The sequence below is a fragment of the Rhinolophus ferrumequinum genome, chromosome 10, assembly GCF_004115265.2.
Source record: "Rhinolophus ferrumequinum isolate MPI-CBG mRhiFer1 chromosome 10, mRhiFer1_v1.p, whole genome shotgun sequence".
NCBI classification, from domain to species: Eukaryota; Metazoa; Chordata; class Mammalia; order Chiroptera; family Rhinolophidae; genus Rhinolophus; species Rhinolophus ferrumequinum.
Genome location: NC_046293.1, coordinates 66,284,475 through 66,303,524, shown reverse-complemented (window position 1 = coordinate 66,303,524; position 19,050 = coordinate 66,284,475). Strand labels below are relative to the sequence as shown.

The 19,050-nt window shown below is 38.1% G+C and overlaps 1 protein-coding gene across 2 annotated transcripts in view; it reads left to right on the top strand.

The window, feature by feature from the left end:
• Nucleotides 1–19,050, top strand: part of PTPRB (protein tyrosine phosphatase receptor type B) — a 121,866-nt gene that overhangs the window by 32,153 nt on the left and 70,663 nt on the right. For both annotated transcript variants that reach the window (XM_033116618.1, XM_033116619.1), the window contains 5 exons: nt 398–671; nt 11,968–12,243; nt 13,088–13,345; nt 14,962–15,225; nt 17,065–17,334. In XM_033116618.1, the coding sequence (XP_032972509.1) occupies nt 398–671; nt 11,968–12,243; nt 13,088–13,345; nt 14,962–15,225; nt 17,065–17,334 (1,342 nt within the window). The remainder of the gene's footprint in view (nt 1–397; nt 672–11,967; nt 12,244–13,087; nt 13,346–14,961; nt 15,226–17,064; nt 17,335–19,050) is intronic.

Here is a 19,050-nt window from a genome sequence, read left to right as displayed (position 1 = left end):
GGTCGCGCGTGGGCTGACGCGCTCGCTCCTCGCTGAAAACCAAATTCCCACTCAAATATCTGGTCTTTTGGGTTGTGTTTTGGAGAGGGAGGTGACATAATTTCTTCCTCTCTGTTGGAAAAAAAGATCCTCTTCTGAGCCCCCAGCCAGACTGACAGTTCGTCTTACTGTCCGAGGCAAAAAGCCACCTTCTTTCTCCAGCTGCTCCGGGGAAAGAGCCGCTAGGGAGAAAGTTGCGCCCATCTCCCCTAGGAGCCCTTTTTCTGGCTGGAGTGCCAAGGGATGGGCTGAGGCTGGGGGCGAGGAGTGAGTGAGGACGTCTCAGGGGCTTGCTGTGGACGTGTCCCTGCGCGGTCCAGACTGCGGGCTACAGCTGTTGTCTCTGGTTCGTTTGCAGGTTGGACTGGGGGAGCCAGTAAGATGTAACTTCACCGTGACGGAGTCCAGGGTCTTCAGCCGGTCTGCATCTCTCCAATGGAGAACTTTCGGGCCTCCCTGTAACTTTAGCCTCATCTATAGCAGTGACACGTCAAGGTTCGAGAGGTGCCACCCTATGCAGATAGACAACACCACCTATGAATGTAAACCCAAGGATTTACAAGCGGGAACCATCTATAACTTCAGGATTGTGTCTCTGGATGGAGAAGAGAGAGTTGTGGTCTTGCAAACAGGTAAAGGGTGCCAGGTGCTGTTGGATGGCCAGGCCACTTGGGGGGCTGAGCCCTGCCTTATCAAGCTGGTGTTTCATTTGAGTTCCAGGCATACAAATAAAGGTGAAAATACCTGTAAAGATAAATATCCTCAGATCTGGCCAGAAGTAGCTTGGTTGACATTCAGAGATTTCCTTAGTGCTGAAAACAGCAGACTAGCCCCTGGAAGAGGGAGTGCGGCAAAGACACAGTGTGGGCTGTGAGGGAATTCGTTAAAGTGATGTGGTTTGAGCTTCCATCACATTAAATTGTCAAGCCCTGGAATAATTTTAAGTAAATGTTTTTAGAATAAATAATGGAAGTGCAATGATTAGGGATATGCTTTTCCTCAACTTAGTTTTATTTTTGGAACCAGGACATAAAATCTTCAGGAGTAGAATAGAGCCATTCATAGGAGAAAATTAGAAAAGTCCCTTGAAATGAGGGTATGAAAATGATTTTGTATCACGTGAGTAACTAAAACAGGGTAGTATCAGAGACTGTCCTTTGGTTACTCTGCACCTCAAGTCAGTTATTTTCCTTACGCTTTTGGTAAACCCTTCAAAGTTGGTCTTTCCTGCCTAAGTTTTCTTATCTGTAAGATGAGAGATTAGACTTGGTCATTCAAGTCCAAGTTCTTACCAAATGCCAACCATTTAGGTGGGGACTGTCCTGCACATTACCTGTTAATCCCCAGGCCACCCTCAGATGTGCTGTAAATTCTCTAACAACTTTGATGTTTTATAGCTTCATTAGTCTTCCTTTTAACACCATATTTGTTGCAATAGTAAAGCCTTACTTACATCTAGAAAGTCAAATTTAACTGAAAAATTCCATGTCATATATGTAGAAATGTGTTGTCCTTCCTATTCTTTCACCTTCAACCTGAACAAAGAGGAGTGAGAACTTTCTGTTCTCAAGGTCAGGAAATGTAATTAGGTTCATGTAATAAGTTAATCAAATATTAATTCTATTATTTTTTCAAAGAAAAAAATTAAGAATGCCTCAGTTACATGACTTGACTTAACTTCAAATGAAACTTTTAGATAATTTCTGAGGTTTGCAGGAACTTAAATTGAAGAGACACCACTTGTTAAGAATTTGGTTGTGTTTCTATATATGTAATCCAAGCAACTACAACTACAACTAAATCAACTACAACTAAAATCACACATTTTACAGAAGTTTAAGAGACTGGGTTTTTAGTCATAAAAATGTTGGCTTCTTGGTATGTGAGGATAGTTTTGTGAACACTCAGATTGCTAATACTGTGAAATTTATGACATGGAACTACCAGCTGTGTTCATTACTTATGATAACATGTCTGTGTTGAATAGAGCAGAATGATTTTTTAAAAATTGGTGAGCCTTCAGTAGCTTATGGGAGAAAAAATGAAGACATTCAGAAATCAGAACACAGTCATTTAACCCAGAAATTTTACTATTTGGGAAAAAAAAATGTTGATGGAAAAGGACTTAGTGTGGGTGTTACTAGTCAGAATGAGCTTTGAGTTTAATTATGCATGTAGGTGTTTCAAGGACAGAGACAGTTGTGAAATGTAAGAAATATGTGCATTTTATTGACTATGTTGAGTTTAAAAAGACTTCATCAGCATTCACAATGTATTTATTCAGGTCTCATCATTTTTCTTAATGAGTTACTTTTTACAGTACCACAAATGTACTCTCTTCACCACAAATTTTATGAGATCCATGCTAAACGTGAAGAATGAAACTTGCAGGTGATGTTTGTAGAATGATAATTTTTTCACATTTGTTTATATGTTGGTATAACCTTTCTTGGGATGCTCTACATTTTAAAAATAATTTTAATGAAACATTTTTTTTAACTTAAGATTTAAAAATAATGTTTCAGGCAGGATTTCTTTTTTTCGGCTGGTTGTTATTTGTTTTTTGTCTTCGGTGTCTTCTATATTTTAAGGAAATTGTGTGAATTTTTCATTTATTTAAGAGAAAGTACTAGTATTCCTCTATATTAATTGCTAAGCTACAGAGATGAGCTCCACAAATTATATTTTATGGTATTAGAGCAGGACCAACTGGTAGGACAAACTATTAACTCTGAGAAATAACTTCAAGCAGAAAAAAGTCGTTCAAAGCGTGTTGTGTTTCCTATAGAATAGAACAGGGTGAGAGCAAGACACAATTTGGATAGAGATACAGCAGTTGCTTGGATTATCTCTGTATCATAACAACTGTGATTTGTCTCATTGCTCTTCCTGATAAATTTTCTAAAATAGCTAATTATTTTGCTGTCATGTAGATATGACCTTAAGGATCAAAATTTTAACTAAATAGGGACTATTGTACCAACACGTTTTCACTCCAGATTTTAAATCAGAATCAAAAAACGCATGTGGATTAAAATTCAGCTCAGCAAACATTTATCAAGCATGGATTTTGCAGGGAATTATGCCAGGTAGTGACTGGTGATCTTATAAAGATGACAAACAGTACATGGTCGCTGACTCTAAAGTCCTATGCAGAGGTGAGAGAAGATGAAAGAGGCAACAGAGCTTTGCTACACCTTTCCTGGATGAAATTGCCCTGCCTTATGTATGCCATACTTTCATAACCATAGAGAAGACATTGGGTAGTTCCCACGTTTCTTTGGCCACTAAGTGGTCTATGCAACAACCATAATGAAGTGAAAGCCAAATTATTTATTAATAATTGTGAATTCACCAAAAAGCAGATAGGAAGATAGCAGATATTGAAGAACTCAGCACTCTTACAACCCTGCGTCCTCAGTCTAGAGCAGAAGCTGCAAACTGGTAGCACCTGGGGGTGTCTAGGTGTTTAAATAATAGAGTGTTTTATTTGGCTCGAGTAGTATTTGTGAAAAATTAGGTTATTTCACCAGCATTAAAAATGGAAAATTCACATTAAAAACTAGATCATGGATTCTCTTAAAGCACTGGAAGATTCAGCAAAACTGGCCCGCTGTGCCTAGAATTCTATAGAGCAAAGTTGTGGTTTCTCTCCTTTTAGATACCAATTCACTCGAATTCGTCCCCCAGCACCACCCCCGTCCCCGGACCACTTCATTCATTTCCTTACCTGGATGCATCCTAAGGACATTTGAGTTGGTTTAAATGAAACTTTTGAGTTTTCATTTAGAACTTTTGGGGGGCTTTTATCTTCCCATTAATAAGAAGTTGTTTTTCAGTACCTAAAATGGCATCTAGCACATGATACATGTTCAATAAATATTGATTAAATGGGTAGATAGATAGGTGGATGAATGAATGGGTGGATCTGTGGATGTAGGTAGATAGATATAGATAGATAGATAGATAGATAGATAGATAGATAGATAGATAGATAGATAGATAGATAGATAGACAAAAAAGTAAATATGAATGAATAGGAATGAAATGACTATTTTAGTGGGACAATGTGCATATGCAAAAAAATGCACTTATTCTCCTTGGGTTATGAGTAAGTTATGGAGCCCCGGGAAGTAGTCTGGTGGCAGAGAACTTTATAAGAAAAATATCTTAGTGGCATATGCTTTCTTGTTAGTCAGTTTCAGCTATTTATTAATCAGAAAAAGAAACAGCACTTTTAATATGGTTAATTCTTTTGCCTTCAATGAAAAACATTTTAGGAGCTGTATTTACCTAGTCTCCACATCAGTTATTATTTCCACTTCAGACTGTTGTTTAATGTTCTAGTTGCCTAGGGCCTCTATAACAGAATACCACAGACTGAGTGGCTTACACCACAGAACTTTATTCTCTCACAGTTCTGGAGGTTAGAAGTACCAGATCAAGGTGTCAGCAGGTACCTTCTGAGGCTTTTCTGATTCGCAACATACGGCTGCCTTCTCGCGATGTCCTCATGTGGCTGTCCCTCTATGTTGGGTGTGTCTTAATCTCTTCTTATGCGGACACCAGTCATACTGGATTAGCGCCCCCAACAACGATCCCATTTTAACTTTATTACTTCTTTAAAGTCCCAATCTCCTAATGCATTCACATTCTGAAATATTGGGGGTTAGAGCTTCAACATATGAATTGTAGAAGGACACAATTCAGCCCAATACACTTACATAGCTTTAAACATAGGCCATTAGTTTTTCAATAATGTCTGTAAGCTACTTGCATCAAAATCTCTTACAGAGCTTGTTATAAAAGCATATTCTTGGCTTCTACTGCATATGTATTGAATTTAGAAAGAGTTGAGCCTAGGGTATCTCATTTTAAACAAATATCAAAGTGAATCAGTGCATACTGAAGTTCAAAAGCTATTGACAGAGTTTTTCTATTCTTCATTGGCATTAAGATTTTGGTACCTTTCTCTTTATGCATGAATAAATCTATATAAATAAAATAAATATTATACTGACCTTATATTGTTTAATTTTATCCTCTTTGGAGGGAGTACTGTGAAAGCACAGGCTGCATAGTGGTTAAGAGTTGAATTCTGAAAGCTGCTAAGCTGCTGCCTCCATCACTTACGAGTCAGGTTGCATTGGGCAAGTTACTAACCTCTCCGAGCCTGCTGCCTAATCTACAAAATGGAGATGATAATAAAAAATACTGCCTACTTCATAGAGTCTTTTTGAACTTTTCAGTGGTTCATATATAAATTCTAGAATAGTTTGTGTCACATATTAAATGTGTAGTAAATTTACTATTGTTACTTTCAGGTTGGAGATGAGACTGATATTCATGAGAATTAACAGATCACAAATCCACACAGCTAGTATAGGATAGATGCAGAACTTGAACTCTGGTTTACTGGCTCCAGCAGAAAGGATATTTTCTTTTCTTAATTGGGGAATATTGGGGAACAGTATGTTTTTCCAGGACCCATCAGTTCCATGTCAAGTCGTCATTTTTCAATCTAGTTATGGGGGGCGCAGCTCAGCTCCAAGTCAAGTCATTGTTTTCAATCTAGTTTTGGGGGGCACAGCTCAGCTCCAAGTCAAGTCATTGTCTTCAATCTAGTTGTGGAGGACACGGCTCATTGGCCCATGTGGGACTTGAACTAGCAACCTTGGTGTTATTAGCACCGCACTCTAACCACTGAGCAAACCGGCCGCCCACCAGCAGCTCAGCTCCAAGCTCAAGCCATTGCTTCTCGCTGGGCCATGTGGGAATTGAACCGGCGACCTTGGTGTTATGAGCACCGCGCTCTAACCACTGAGCTAATCGGTCACCCAACATAATTTTTAAGTTGGTATTAGTTCTTTCAAATTACCATATGATTATTTGTTATTACTTTTCAAGTCAATTTTTTAAGGAGGCAAAAATAGATTACAAAATTTTTAAATTTATATATACGTAACCTAGACAAGGGTGGAATAATGATTAAATGTTTCAGAGCAAAGAAATTATAAGCAGCTATTGATTTTTAATTGTATTGAACTCTTGGTGATGGACTTCAGTGTTTAGCAATCAACCATTTGCAGTCTGTTTCAGGAGCTCAAGCTGAGCTATGAATGAACCAACCCAGTGCTTTACATTTGATCTTCTTTTGTGCACTTAAGTAGCTTCTTCTATTAGTCTGACTTTTCTCGGTGTGCATGGCATTGTACAGGTTAGCCACAAAGAAATAAAATCTATTTTGTCCAGACAGAATGAGAGGAGGATAAAGAACAGTTGTTTCGCCTTCCATTCCCAGACACCAATTCGATGGCCAATATGATGGAATCCCCCTGGGGGATAAAGAATAATTCTGACACCTTTCTGACCTTGTCGGAGAAATCAAGCCTGTTCTATATGTGTGAATATATATAAATGAAGATGACCTTATGCCCCTAAACATATAATATGTAACTAAAATTAACATGGTAGATGTTTGTCACATGCTATTGAGTCAACTCTGATTCCTGGCAACCGTATGAACGAGTGATGTCCACACTGCCCTGTCCTCAGCTGCCCTGTTCAGCTCCTATAGACTCATGCCTATGGCTTCTTTTATGTAGTCAATCCATCTCTCTTTTTTTCTTCCTCTTTTCCTGCTGCCTATACACATAGATTTCCAGGGATTTTTGTTTTCAGTTTTGTTTTACTTTCTTTCATATAGAAAAACACAAACAAATAAAAAAGTAAACAGAATAGAATAATGAATTACCATGTCCTCATCATCTGTCTTCAGCAGTTACCGATTGAGAGCCAATCTTGTTTCATGTATATCTCCACCCTTTCCCCTACCCCATACCATTCTGATGCAATCCAAGTCATTTCGTTTCATTTATAAATATTTCAGTATGCATTTTGGAAAGATAAGGATTTTTTAACACAACCACCACATCATTATTGTACCTAACATTAACAATAATTCCTTAATTTCTAGATGTCTTAATTTCTAGGCTTGAAAGCACACCTCAAGTGACAGCTCATGAATTCCTACCTGAGAGAGGTAATCTGATTGGGAGAGGAGGTCAGGGACTTCTCTTTGCGCTGCATTTATGTAGCACTTAGATAATATTGAGAAAGCCTCAATTGTTAATATCCAAGAATTAGAGTGGAGCTGCTGAAGGATATCAGGGCGTTATGTTATAAGGATATCAGGGCGATTGAGGGCGTTAAAGTCTCCATCAGTTGTCAGGATACTCTCAGTGCTGACACGGTTCTCTGATATTCACTGGAAGTGAGCTTTGGCTAAAATCGCTCTCTCACTCTGCAGTGCCCTTTTTTCTCTCTGATTTCTAAGTCCTACTTGACCTTACAAACTTGCTCAAGTTCATTGCCTTCAAGAAGCCCCCTTCTGAGACCTTCATCCTTGGACATCATTCTCTGTTTGCACAGTTAGCATTAATTCTGGCCTGCTACCCTTAACAGCAGCAGCATTTATAACAACTGCCGTTTACTGAGAGCCCACCACAGGCCAGGGCTGCACTGAACCCCTTACCTCCATTACCACTTAACACTTTCAACTCTGTAAAATAGGAATTGTTAGTCCCATTTTACAGATAAGAAACTGAGCATCAGCAAGGTTAAGCGGCTTGCCTAAAGTCACCCTCCTAAGCCACAGTGTTGGGATTTGGTCTAGTCTGGCCTCAAAGTCAGCCTCCCTGATAATGTGCATTTCATTTACCTTTTTCACATAGGTCTTAACTGCGTGAATAGACTGTAAACTCTAATAGGGCAGGCCATCTATTAATACAACTTACATACCTAAGGCCAAATATGACGAGCCGCAAACAATGTGGTGTCCTGCAGTGTTGATGATGATGCAACTAATTGTCAAAATTGCTTTCTTTTCCCTTTCAAGGTTGTTCAAGCTTTGAAAGTTCCTCCATACCTGAACTTCATGTCTAGTGCAGAAAGGTGATAAATCAAATGCATGTTAATTAATCTAATGTATTAGCGTAACATAGTATATCAACCTAAAATAAGTCCGTCAGAAAGCTGACTAGTAGAGTCAAACAAGAACAATCACAGAGTAAAAGAGATGTATTTAACTGGAGACTGTGAGCAATTGCTTTTTCATCTTATTCATCTGTGGGGCAAAAGTCACAAACCATCCTTTGATGCAGGTTTTTGAAACTGCAAAAGCATATTGTAAACTATCGGATCTTACATAGATATACTGTGGTGCTATTATGACTTCAAGAAAAGTGGCACTAATCCATGAATTGCCTGCACTCTTGTTATGAGGTTGGATTTATTTCTAAAATAAATACTATCATTTTGAATTCTATACACTCTGGAAATTCCTGTATCTGGATAATAATGTTTTAATAGCCATACAAAAAGAGTGTTTAAAGAAAATACTACTTGCATTATATATATCAGTTTTTCCCTCTTCCTAAGTCACTAAAGAAAAGGAAAAAAGGAAGAATTCATTTTGGTTAGGGAATTTAGCTAAATTTCATCTTTTCCTCTGAGAACAGAAAAATTGGGTTACTATCAAGCCAACTTATGAAATTCGGGGCCTTCCCGATACTGGTAGATTTCATTGAAATATAGCAGATGAATATGGCAGAACTTTGTATTTGGCTTTCCATATAGCAGGTCTGTCTTGAACTAAGAAGCACAAAGATGTCTTCAGTTCATGGCTAATGATAAATTTTGTTACATTGATTGAGAGTAAATTACTGATTTATGGTTTTTAACAGTTCTCATAGTTTATAATACTTCACCAGTTACTGTGTGTATGAGAGTGATGGATGGAAAAGGCACCCATATGTGCATTGATACTTCTAGCCATCAGCACAAATTACATAAATCAAGTAGGATTTTCTAATTACATATGAACTGTCATATCACCAGAAGATTTACAAATATATAATTAAATTTTCAAATAGCTTTAAAATTTTTCTCTCTTATAGATAGATAGATGTGTGTGTGTGTGTGTGTGTGTGTGTGTGTGTGTATAAAGGTTAAATTAGCGTTCCTTATGGAAGTATCTAATTTGTTTCTAATAAAATGCTGAAAACATTTTTTAATACAACAGAGTTTTCATTGGGCTTAGATTGAAAAGATGTCTGAAAACTATTTAACTTCTGCAGCATGCATAGCAATAGTGGATAACTGCCAGCACAGGGCTTTATCACAGTATAAATGGGGTTTTAAGTGTTTGTTTCCAGTGCAGGTTCTCGCAGCCCAGGCACTTCCCAGTCTCATTGTTCCTTTGTTCTAGCGGATGTACAAAGGATTGACTGTTTTGTTTTCTGGCTCAGAGAGATTAGATAAAGTCTGCATTTCTGAACTTCACTCTCTAGGCACGCAACCATAAAATTCATTTTCTATAGCTCGCATTTTGCAGATTATATATGTTTAGATTATACTGATCATAACATCATTTTCTTTAGTCTTTATCTGGCTTGGTTATAGACGTAAATGACAGTACAGTATTGATCTCATTTGAACTATCACTGGAAAGCAGTTGTCCCTTTCATCCTTGTCCTTAAAATGCCTCTTCAGCAAAAATGCGTCATCTCGGTTGGCTATGGCAAGGTTGTTCTTGAGTTTCGTTGGCTATTAGAATCTCATGGTAGTACCTTATTCTTGTAAGGCAACAAGAAAACTTTCTATGAGGGAAAATTATGTTCTTTCCTTTTATTATGACATCCTTAATTATAGACTATTATGTGGGATAGAAAATTTAAATAATATTTCCAGAAGAAAAAAAAACTACTGTTTTTCCTCAAGAGCCTATAAATCAGAATCACTTTGGGAATTTTTTATTTTATCTTAAGGGTTAGAAAGTTAGTTCATGGGAATATACCGATAAGATTTTATCAAGGTTTTCTTTTTATGAAGTAGGCAGTTAAGGCTTTCATCAGTTTAGTTTAAAAAAATTGTATTCCACTTTTGCCTCCATTTTGTCAGTGATTCAGAGGAACATTTTTTTTTTTTTATGATCAAGTAGACAGAATAAGTTTATATTACAGAGTACCCGTTGTATGCTAGGTAAAGTCTCCTCTATATTTTGTTACTCTTCAGAGAATGTAGGTGCTGTTATTATACTCCCCAGACAGATGGGGAAATGGAGGCTTAGAAAAGTTGAGTAAAGTAACTTTGCCCAAAGTCTCATGACTGATACATGATGGATCCAAAATTTGAACTGAGTTCTGTCTGGTTCCAAAGCCCATGCTCTCTGCCACTGTATCTCCTTGCTTCTGTGACAAGATTTTCTCCTGATTATAGGAGTAAAAATAACACTAGCTAACATTGAACACTTACTATGTGCCAGATATTGTTCTTAGTGCTCTAGATAAAATACTCAATTTAATCTTCATAACAATTCTACTGAAAAGATAGTATTGTTATCAGCATCACATAGATGAGACAGCTGAGGCACAGATGAGACAGGGAGTTTAAGGAATTGCCCCAAGCACACAGCTACAAAGTGGGAGAACCAGATTCTAGACCTGGGCATCAGGCTCTAGAACCTACACTCTTCAGGTGAACTTGTGCTGTGCTAGGGTGTAAACCACATAACCTTGTCCTCCAAGCTCACCTGTGCTTTTGGGTTCTTAAAGTTACTACTCACTCAGCTTACTTGTCAGCTAACACTTATATTATTAATTATTGACATTATAAAATGTTATGTGGCTTATTTAATTTTTGCATTATGATGTACTCATATAAATGACAGCCAAAAACACAAAGACATAAGATTGATCATAGGCTGAATTTAGCCTCCATATGGTGTCTCTAAGTGACCCGTAGGTAGACTTATGAGCTATCTGGTCACAAATGCCTTTTGAATATAGGATAAGATTACCTTGTTCCTATTTGTATTCATGTTAGTCAAAAGCAAACACCTTTTTAAACAGCTACTGTTCTAAGAACATTCTAGAATCCCTGGAGTAATTTTGTGAGAAAAACGTAATTTACCAGGAGGTACATAAGACCTGAGATGTCTGTAGCCATGTCACTAAAACATCTGACCTGACTCTTGAAATTTAATTTCCAATGTCTTAACCCCACTTTCTAGACTAAGAACCACATAGGATTTCTGAAAATTACTCATATATAAATGTCTCTTAGTGTTTCTACTCCCAGCATTCAGTGCAGGAAGGCCCTTATTTCTCAGATGGTCCCACCATACCATAGAATGGCTGCTCACTAAACACTATGGACTTAGTGCCTAACCTGGAGACATGCTGTTTGTCTTATTTCAAGTTTCAAAGTGAAGATTCAATGCACGAGAAATGGGACTCCTCAAACTGACCCATGGCTTTAAGAGTTGAAACTAAGTGAAGAGCTGGGTGCAGGACTAACCGATTTCCACCTGCTCTGGGGGCGTCCGATGCTCCAAAATATCCCAGAACCCAAGTTTTGAAAATCTAGGGACGTAAGAAACCCCAGCTGTTGGGAAAATTCATTTTGGTGAGGAAACCTAGCCTCGGCTCATAATCTGGTCTGTATCTTTTGTGGTTTTCTGATATCTAAAAACAACCCAAAGTTATATATACTTAGCCCCCAAAATCCACAACCTAAAAAAAGAATAAGTTCAGTACAAATTTCAAAATTTGTCCTTAATATCTGTATTTTTTGAGATTTTCGGTATTTATCCAGGCATAGTTTGTCAGTGTTTGAAATGTGCTAAACATGCAAGCCAAAGAAAATGTCACCTTATTTGGAATTCCAAGCTCAGAGTTGTCTTAACAAAAAAGTTTATTTAGAAAAAGACTCCTTTTGTAAATGAAATGGCAAGTTTGGAGGTTGAGTAAAATGCCAGTTTGTTTCATGGGCAGCAGATTCCTAAACTTTTTGAGGAAAATGAATCTAGTTTATAGCAAGGTACGCATGTATTTGCAGAAGTCTTCAAGCCACGTTTTTGCCTTGTAGATCCTCTACCTCCTGCTAGGTTTGAGGTCAATAAAGACAAGACTACTTCAACCAGCTTGCATGTTTGGTGGACGCCTTCTACTGGAAAAGTCACCTCTTATGAGGTGCAGTTATTTGATGATCACCAAAAGATACAGGAGGCCCAAATTCAAGAAAGTGCTTCATGGAAGGAATATGCATTTTTTAACCTTACTGCTGGGAATAAATACAATATTGCCATCACAGCTATTTCTGGAAATAAACATTCCTCTACAGTTCATACCAATGGATCAACAGGTAAGACCTGTTTGCAAATTGTTTGGTATTGGTATATGTCTGTGCTCCTTTTGAAATTATGTTAAATTGAAGAAATGGAGGGAAGAATGCCCTCCGACTAAAAATAGACAGATGATAAATAGATAGATAAATGTTGTGAGGCACAGTGGAAAAATTGGACTGAAAATAAGGAGGTGTGGCCATGTTGCAAGCTTGCTGGATTATTTTGAACACGTCATGGAACCTCTCTGGGACAAGAGTGTTTTCCAAAATGAAGTAAATGTTTCTTGATGGCTTTTCTAACGCAAATCTTCGGCATTTTCTGAGTTTGTGCATAACACTTATTTCTTTAATGTTTTCCTCCTTTGTATATTCTCATAACATCGAGTCATGCTGTTTCCTAAATACTGCCAGGTTTGGAACAAGTCTTTGCTTGCACCCACACGTCCTGATATCAATGACACAATACCACCTCCTTCCATTAAGTACTGTCCTTCTTATCATTCACTGTCCCCTCATTTTCTCTACTGCTTTATTGTCTCTTTGCATTTTTCATCTTCTGTAGTGTTCCCTTTTCCTTTTTTCCTATACTGCTATGCCACAGGGTACTTCATTGGCAAAAACGACCTAATCCCTATTAAGTGGGGGAGACAGGCAAACTACCATACAGCTTTAGGCTGTGGGCTTCGGAAAGAGCATTAATCCAGGTTTCAGTGAAATTTCAAAAGTGCTGCTTTCCTTAGTTATTGCACAAGTTAGACGTACAGAGAAGCAGAAATGAATGTGTGATTTTGAATTAAATGTGTTTGTGTGTTTCATAAGGAACCTATGAATGACACTTTGGAAATGCATTTTATCCCATTAGTGCCATGCCCGGTGAAAGATATTGGTATTTCAGCGAAAACGAATTCTCTCCTGATTTCCTGGTCCCATGGTTCTGGGAATGTGGAACGATACCAGCTAATGCTAATGGATAAAGGGACCCTAGTTCATGGCAGTGTTGTGGACAAATATACTACTTCCTACACTTTTTATGGGCTGACGCCTGGCCACCTGTACAACCTCACCATTGTGACCGAGGCTGCAGGGCTGCAAAACCGCAAATGGAAACCAGCCAGGACAAGTAAGTTCCCTAGCTAGCTGAAGAAGCATAAAGCTCAAATCAAGGAAGTGTTTAATAAATGAGGCTAATGAAGTTATTTGCATGATGGTCATATCAGACAAATTGAAATTCATATGTTATAGAAGGCCCTTAATTGCATCCACTTTTCCACTTAGAGAAAGACGGATTCTTTTTTTATTCTAAAGTTTAGCCTAGCCATTGGCAGCCTTCTGAAAAGCACAGTTAATCACGGATCTAGTCTCAGCTTCTCTTATTAGTATGCCCATCTCCTTGGTAAGGATTCCTACTTCCTTCTCTTAAACAGGCATCTACTGCTTTTGTGAGATCACGCACCATGAACCAAGATTACTTTTCTCAGTGCTATGCAATAGACTGACTCCTGTGAAACAGCCATTTCTCAAAACCTCTATCCCACAAAACATGTCTTGAGAACCAGTACTACGGGAGCTATTTTCATAGCCTAATGCATAGCCCGATAAACTAATCTGTGCTGTTTTAATAAATAATTTATATACACATTAATTCATTCATTCAGTATTTTTGGAGTGCAAACTATATGCTAGACATTGTGGATATAACAACATCCAAGAGAGACAAAGTCTTTGCCCTCATAGAACTTACATTCTAGTAGGTTCTAATGCTTCTATTGGGTTTAATATGTTAATAAGTCCCCTCCCTTGGAAAGTTATCTAATTTTAACAGAAACTCTAAAATATGTAGCACCTTAAAAATTAGTGACGAGAGTTTCTGAAACTATAGGAGGCTAATGGGAATGATTCTTGGAGATATCTGTATGTTTACATATACCTTTCATAGCACATCTCCAAGATGCATAGACATTCCCAACCAAAATGCAGCATATATCTTAAGAATCATTTATGTATATTAAGAGCAAATTGCACTTCTAACTGGCCTATGCAAAAATCAGTATGCTATGCCCATTCTTTTTAATGAAGTGCTGTTAATTTACATTATGCCATTAGTCCCAAAATTACAGCATGGGCAAGAGGTAGAAAAATTATTTACCAAAATGTCTCTCCTCTGTGATCACTTTCCATTGATGAAATAATGACACAATTCTTACGCTTTAATTTTATCATGCTTTAAAATGAAAACAAAGTATTTTTAGCACACAAAATTTTGTTATGGCCAATTGACCAATCTATTTATTATGTACTTGCTATTACTAAATATGTAGAGAGGGGAAGAAATTAAGCAGATGACAGATTTCTTTGATCATTCCACTTAAAGAATTTTAGAGCTGGAAAGGACCAGGTCTTTTGACTGAGTCATCATTTGCCAATAGGACTCCTGGGCTCAGTGAGACAGACAGAGGTGCCAGGGTTGCCCAGACAACTGATGACAGTCTGAATCCAGGCTCCTACTGCCATGTTTGTGCTCTTTCCACTAGCCAGATAGGCTTTCTTTGGTTTTGCAATATTGTTTTATTATTATTATTATTATTATTATTATTATTATTATTAATTTTGCTTTGTGAAGTTGTTGTCTTCTGTGCAGGCAGTGTGGCTTATCAGGATTAAAATTCAAGTCAAATTTGGCCGCAAGACTGATAAGGTATCCTGAATTAAAGTGTCTTTTCCTTACTTCCTAATTAGCCCCCATGGAAGTCTCAAATCTGAAGGTGACAAATGATGGCACTTTGACCTCTCTAAAAGTCAAGTGGCAAAGACCTTCTGGAAATGTGGATTCCTACAATATTATCCTATCTCACCAAGGGACTGTCAAAGAATCCAGAGTATTAGCGCCCCAGGTGACTGAAACCCATTTTGAAGACTTAACCCCTGGACGACTTTATCAAATCGCCATCAGCTGTGTCTCTGGTGAATTGTCTGCTCAGAAAATGGCAGTGGGCAGAACAGGTAAGTCTGGGGCTCTAGAATGTTTCTTGGTTGCCCAAATCAATCTCTGATCTATCTTAGAATAGGACAAAATAAGTTAGAAAGGAAACTCTTTTCCCAACCTGGGAAATATGGTCTATATGACTGAGGGTGTCTGTGGGCTAGGGCTCCCTGTGCACAGTAAAGCAGAGGGTTAATTGCATTTATCTGAGTTATTTAAGCAAACGTGTTTGGATTGATTCCTGCATGACACATAACTGGCTCTGCCCTGTGCTATATCATGTCACACCACTTAAGTACCATAAATGCACTAGCAATTTATTCACTGATGCTAATGAATAAAACATTTCTGATCAACTCTTATAGTGACAGCCAGTTAGCACTTAACCATGTTTTCCCTGAAGTATTTTATTAATTTAAGTCACCAAATATTTATCCAGTACCTTCAATGTGTGACTTATTGTACTATGAGCTTTGGGAGTTGTTAAAATGGCAGGGTTCAGCAAACTACACGCTTGGCCAAATATAGCCTGTGACCCATTTTTGTACAGCCCCAAGCTAAGAGTGTTTTGGTTTTTTATTTTTTTTACATTTTTAAAGGGTTTTAAAAAAATAAAAAGAAAGGAAAATATGAGACCGTGACTGTATATGGCCCATAAAGCCTTTGGGCCATATGTTTACTTTGCTGACCCTTGCTTTTAAAGAAGTTACATTTTAATCACACAAATATAGAATATGCACACAACAAATAAAAATACTGTAGTGCATTTTAATAATGGTAATTGTATTGATATTTCCATATACCAGGCACTGACTAAATACTTTACACCATTATTTCATTTAGGTCTCACAATAAAACCACTGGAGATCCTATTATTATCATTATTTTACAGATAATTTGGAGAGATCAAATAACTTGTCTATAGTTATCCAACCAGTAAATAGTGTGGCTGGAGTTTAAACCAGGCTGTTTGATTCTAGAGTCCATTCTCTGTGCCATTAGAGATCCCAAGTAAGAGCCACATGGTCAGACAGACAAGAGAACAAACTTTCCTTTCAGAAAATCAGTAAAGACTTCTTGAAGGAAATGACCTTTAACTGGAACCTAAACAATGTGAAGCTCTGGCAAGTGAAGAGGGAAAAGTGGGAAGGGCATTTGGGGTGGAAGGAATGATATAAGCAAAGGCACGGGGTCAGAAGAACCCAGGAGACTTACAGTCTGCAGAACATGCACCTGGAGGCCAGGATTCCAGAGAGTGGGGAAGGAGGGAGGGGGTCTGCGGGAGTAGTCAAAATTAAGACTGGTAGGATATGGGGTCTGATTTTGGAGAACTACTCTTACAAACGCCACCCCAAGTACTTGATGTTTTTATTCTGTAGTTAACGGAGAGACCTGGAACGTTTTTGAGCAAAAGAATAATAAGATCAGAGCTATATTGCAAGATTAGTCTTTTCAGTTGGAAAACAGAAGAATAATTATAACCACAACATGCAGTGTCTCTTCCAAAAAATGCCCATCCGTCAATGTCATCATCATTAGATGCGACATCGATATTATCTCTAGAGCTGGTATGCAATCAGTAACTCACAGGATTCATATCACTAGGTTATTAACAGAGTTACAGAAGATCACATTGCTGATATATTAATAAAATGATTTTGGCATACATTTCTTGAGTGTCAGATTTCTCCAAAATGAGGAAAGAACACTCATTTGCAACCCACGAACATCAGGTGGAGACAGAGATGTTTTGAATGGCAGATGTTAGGTCTGTTATCTACTGTTGCCCATGTAAAGTCAATGAGTATCCTTATTTTTGGTTTTTAGTATCTCCTTTTTGACATCATCTCACCATTTAGTTCCAGACAAAGTTGGGAACCTGGAGGCAAACAGCAATGGTTCACTCAGGTCCCTGGTGGTGAGCTGGTCGCCCCCTGCTGGAGACTGGGAACAGTATCGCATCCTGCTCTTCAATGATTCTTCCGTGCTGCTCAACAGCACCGTGGAAAAGGAAGAAACACACTATGTCATAAGGGACCTGGGGCTCACACCAGGAAGACAGTATGAGGTAGAAGTCACTGTTGAAAGTGGAAATCTGAAGAATTCTAAGCGTTGCCAAGGCAGAACAGGTAAGCAAATATCAAGATGTTAATGACTGATGGAACCTTAATTTAGTCCCTTTACCAAGTGACCCAGGTAACTGTCAATGTTATACCCTGGTGTTTTCAATTTGAGATATTATAGACTTGCAGACTGAAACAGGGTTGGTAATGTTTAATTTTTGTCAAACTAGAACATTAGAAATCACATACACTTAGTAACTCCACGATTTTATACAATCCTGAGCTGCATAACTACATTTTGGTCAATGACAGACCACATATATGACGTTGGTCCCATAAGATTATAGTGGAACTGAAAAATTCCTGTGGCCTAGTGATGTCATAGCTGTCGTAACATTGGAGCTCGATACATGACTCCCGTGTTTGTGGTGATGCTGGTGTAAACAAACCTACTGCTCTGCCAATCGCATAGCACGTGTGATTATGTACAGTACATAATACTCGCTAAGATAATCAACAACTGTGTTACTGGTTTATGTATTTACTATCCTATACTTTTAATCATTATTTTAGAGTGTACTCTTTCTACTTATAAAAAAAAGTTTGCTGTAAAACAGTAGGCTGTGTTACAGCAGCAGCAGCATACATTTCACGTTTACTCTCTCTTGATTGCATCATTTTGGCGGGGGATTGCATAATTTAATCTCGTGTTAATCATGTTCTGTTAATCATGGCCACTAAGCCTACAAAATCCACAGCTAATGTTGCCAGTAAGAGGCCACATGGAGTGGTTGACCTGGAAACACAATTACAGTGGTTTAGGCCTATGAAGGTGGAAAATCAGTGATGGTTATTGCTCACCAGTCAGGCATGTCCCAGTCCACCATGGTTACAATCTTGAAGAACAAGAACAAGGTGACAGAAGTTGTTAAAGGGTCTGCTGCACTGAAGGCGATGAGACTAACAAAAATTTGAGACGGGCCTATGTCAGATATAGAGAAACATCGAATGACATGGATTGAAGAATAGTCACAGAAGGGTATCTTCCTTTTAGAACCATGACAATCAAGGCCAAAGCAAAAAGTTTGTTTGTGATGTTGTAACAAAAGGCTGCACCCGACTATACGAGGTCGGACAATTAAGTTCACGAACTCACCCTAGAAAAAATGCTACGTACCTCATTGCTGAATATCACTATGGTCACCTTCGAAGTACTCCCCTTGGGAAGCTATGCACCGATACCAGTGCCTCGTCACCCTTCAAAGCAATTTTGGAACTCTTTTTCTGGAATGGCCATCAGAGCTGTCATCCTTTTACCCTTGATGTCCTGAATGTCATCAAAATGTCTTCCTTTCAGTATTTCCTTTATCTTTGGGTAAAGAAAGAAGTCCTTGGGGGCCAGATCAGGTGAGTAGGGAGGGTGTTCCAATGCAGTTATTTGTTTACTGGCTAAAAACTCTCTTACAAACAGTGCCATGTGAGCTGGTGCATTGTCGTGATGCAAGAGCCACGAATTGTTGGTGAAAAGTTCAGGTTGTCTAACTTTTTCATGCAGCTTTTTCCGCACTTCCAAATAGTAAACATGGTTAAGTGTTTGTCCAGTTGGTACAAATTCATAATGAGCAATACCTCTGATATCAAAAAAGGTTAGCAACATCATTGGAACAAATTCACGAACTTAATTGTCAGACCTCGTAATGTTGAATTTACTGCTAGCTCTGGGTGGTTTAACCATTCAAGAATTGTTATTTGTGACATAATGTGAAAGTGAGTGGTGAGCCT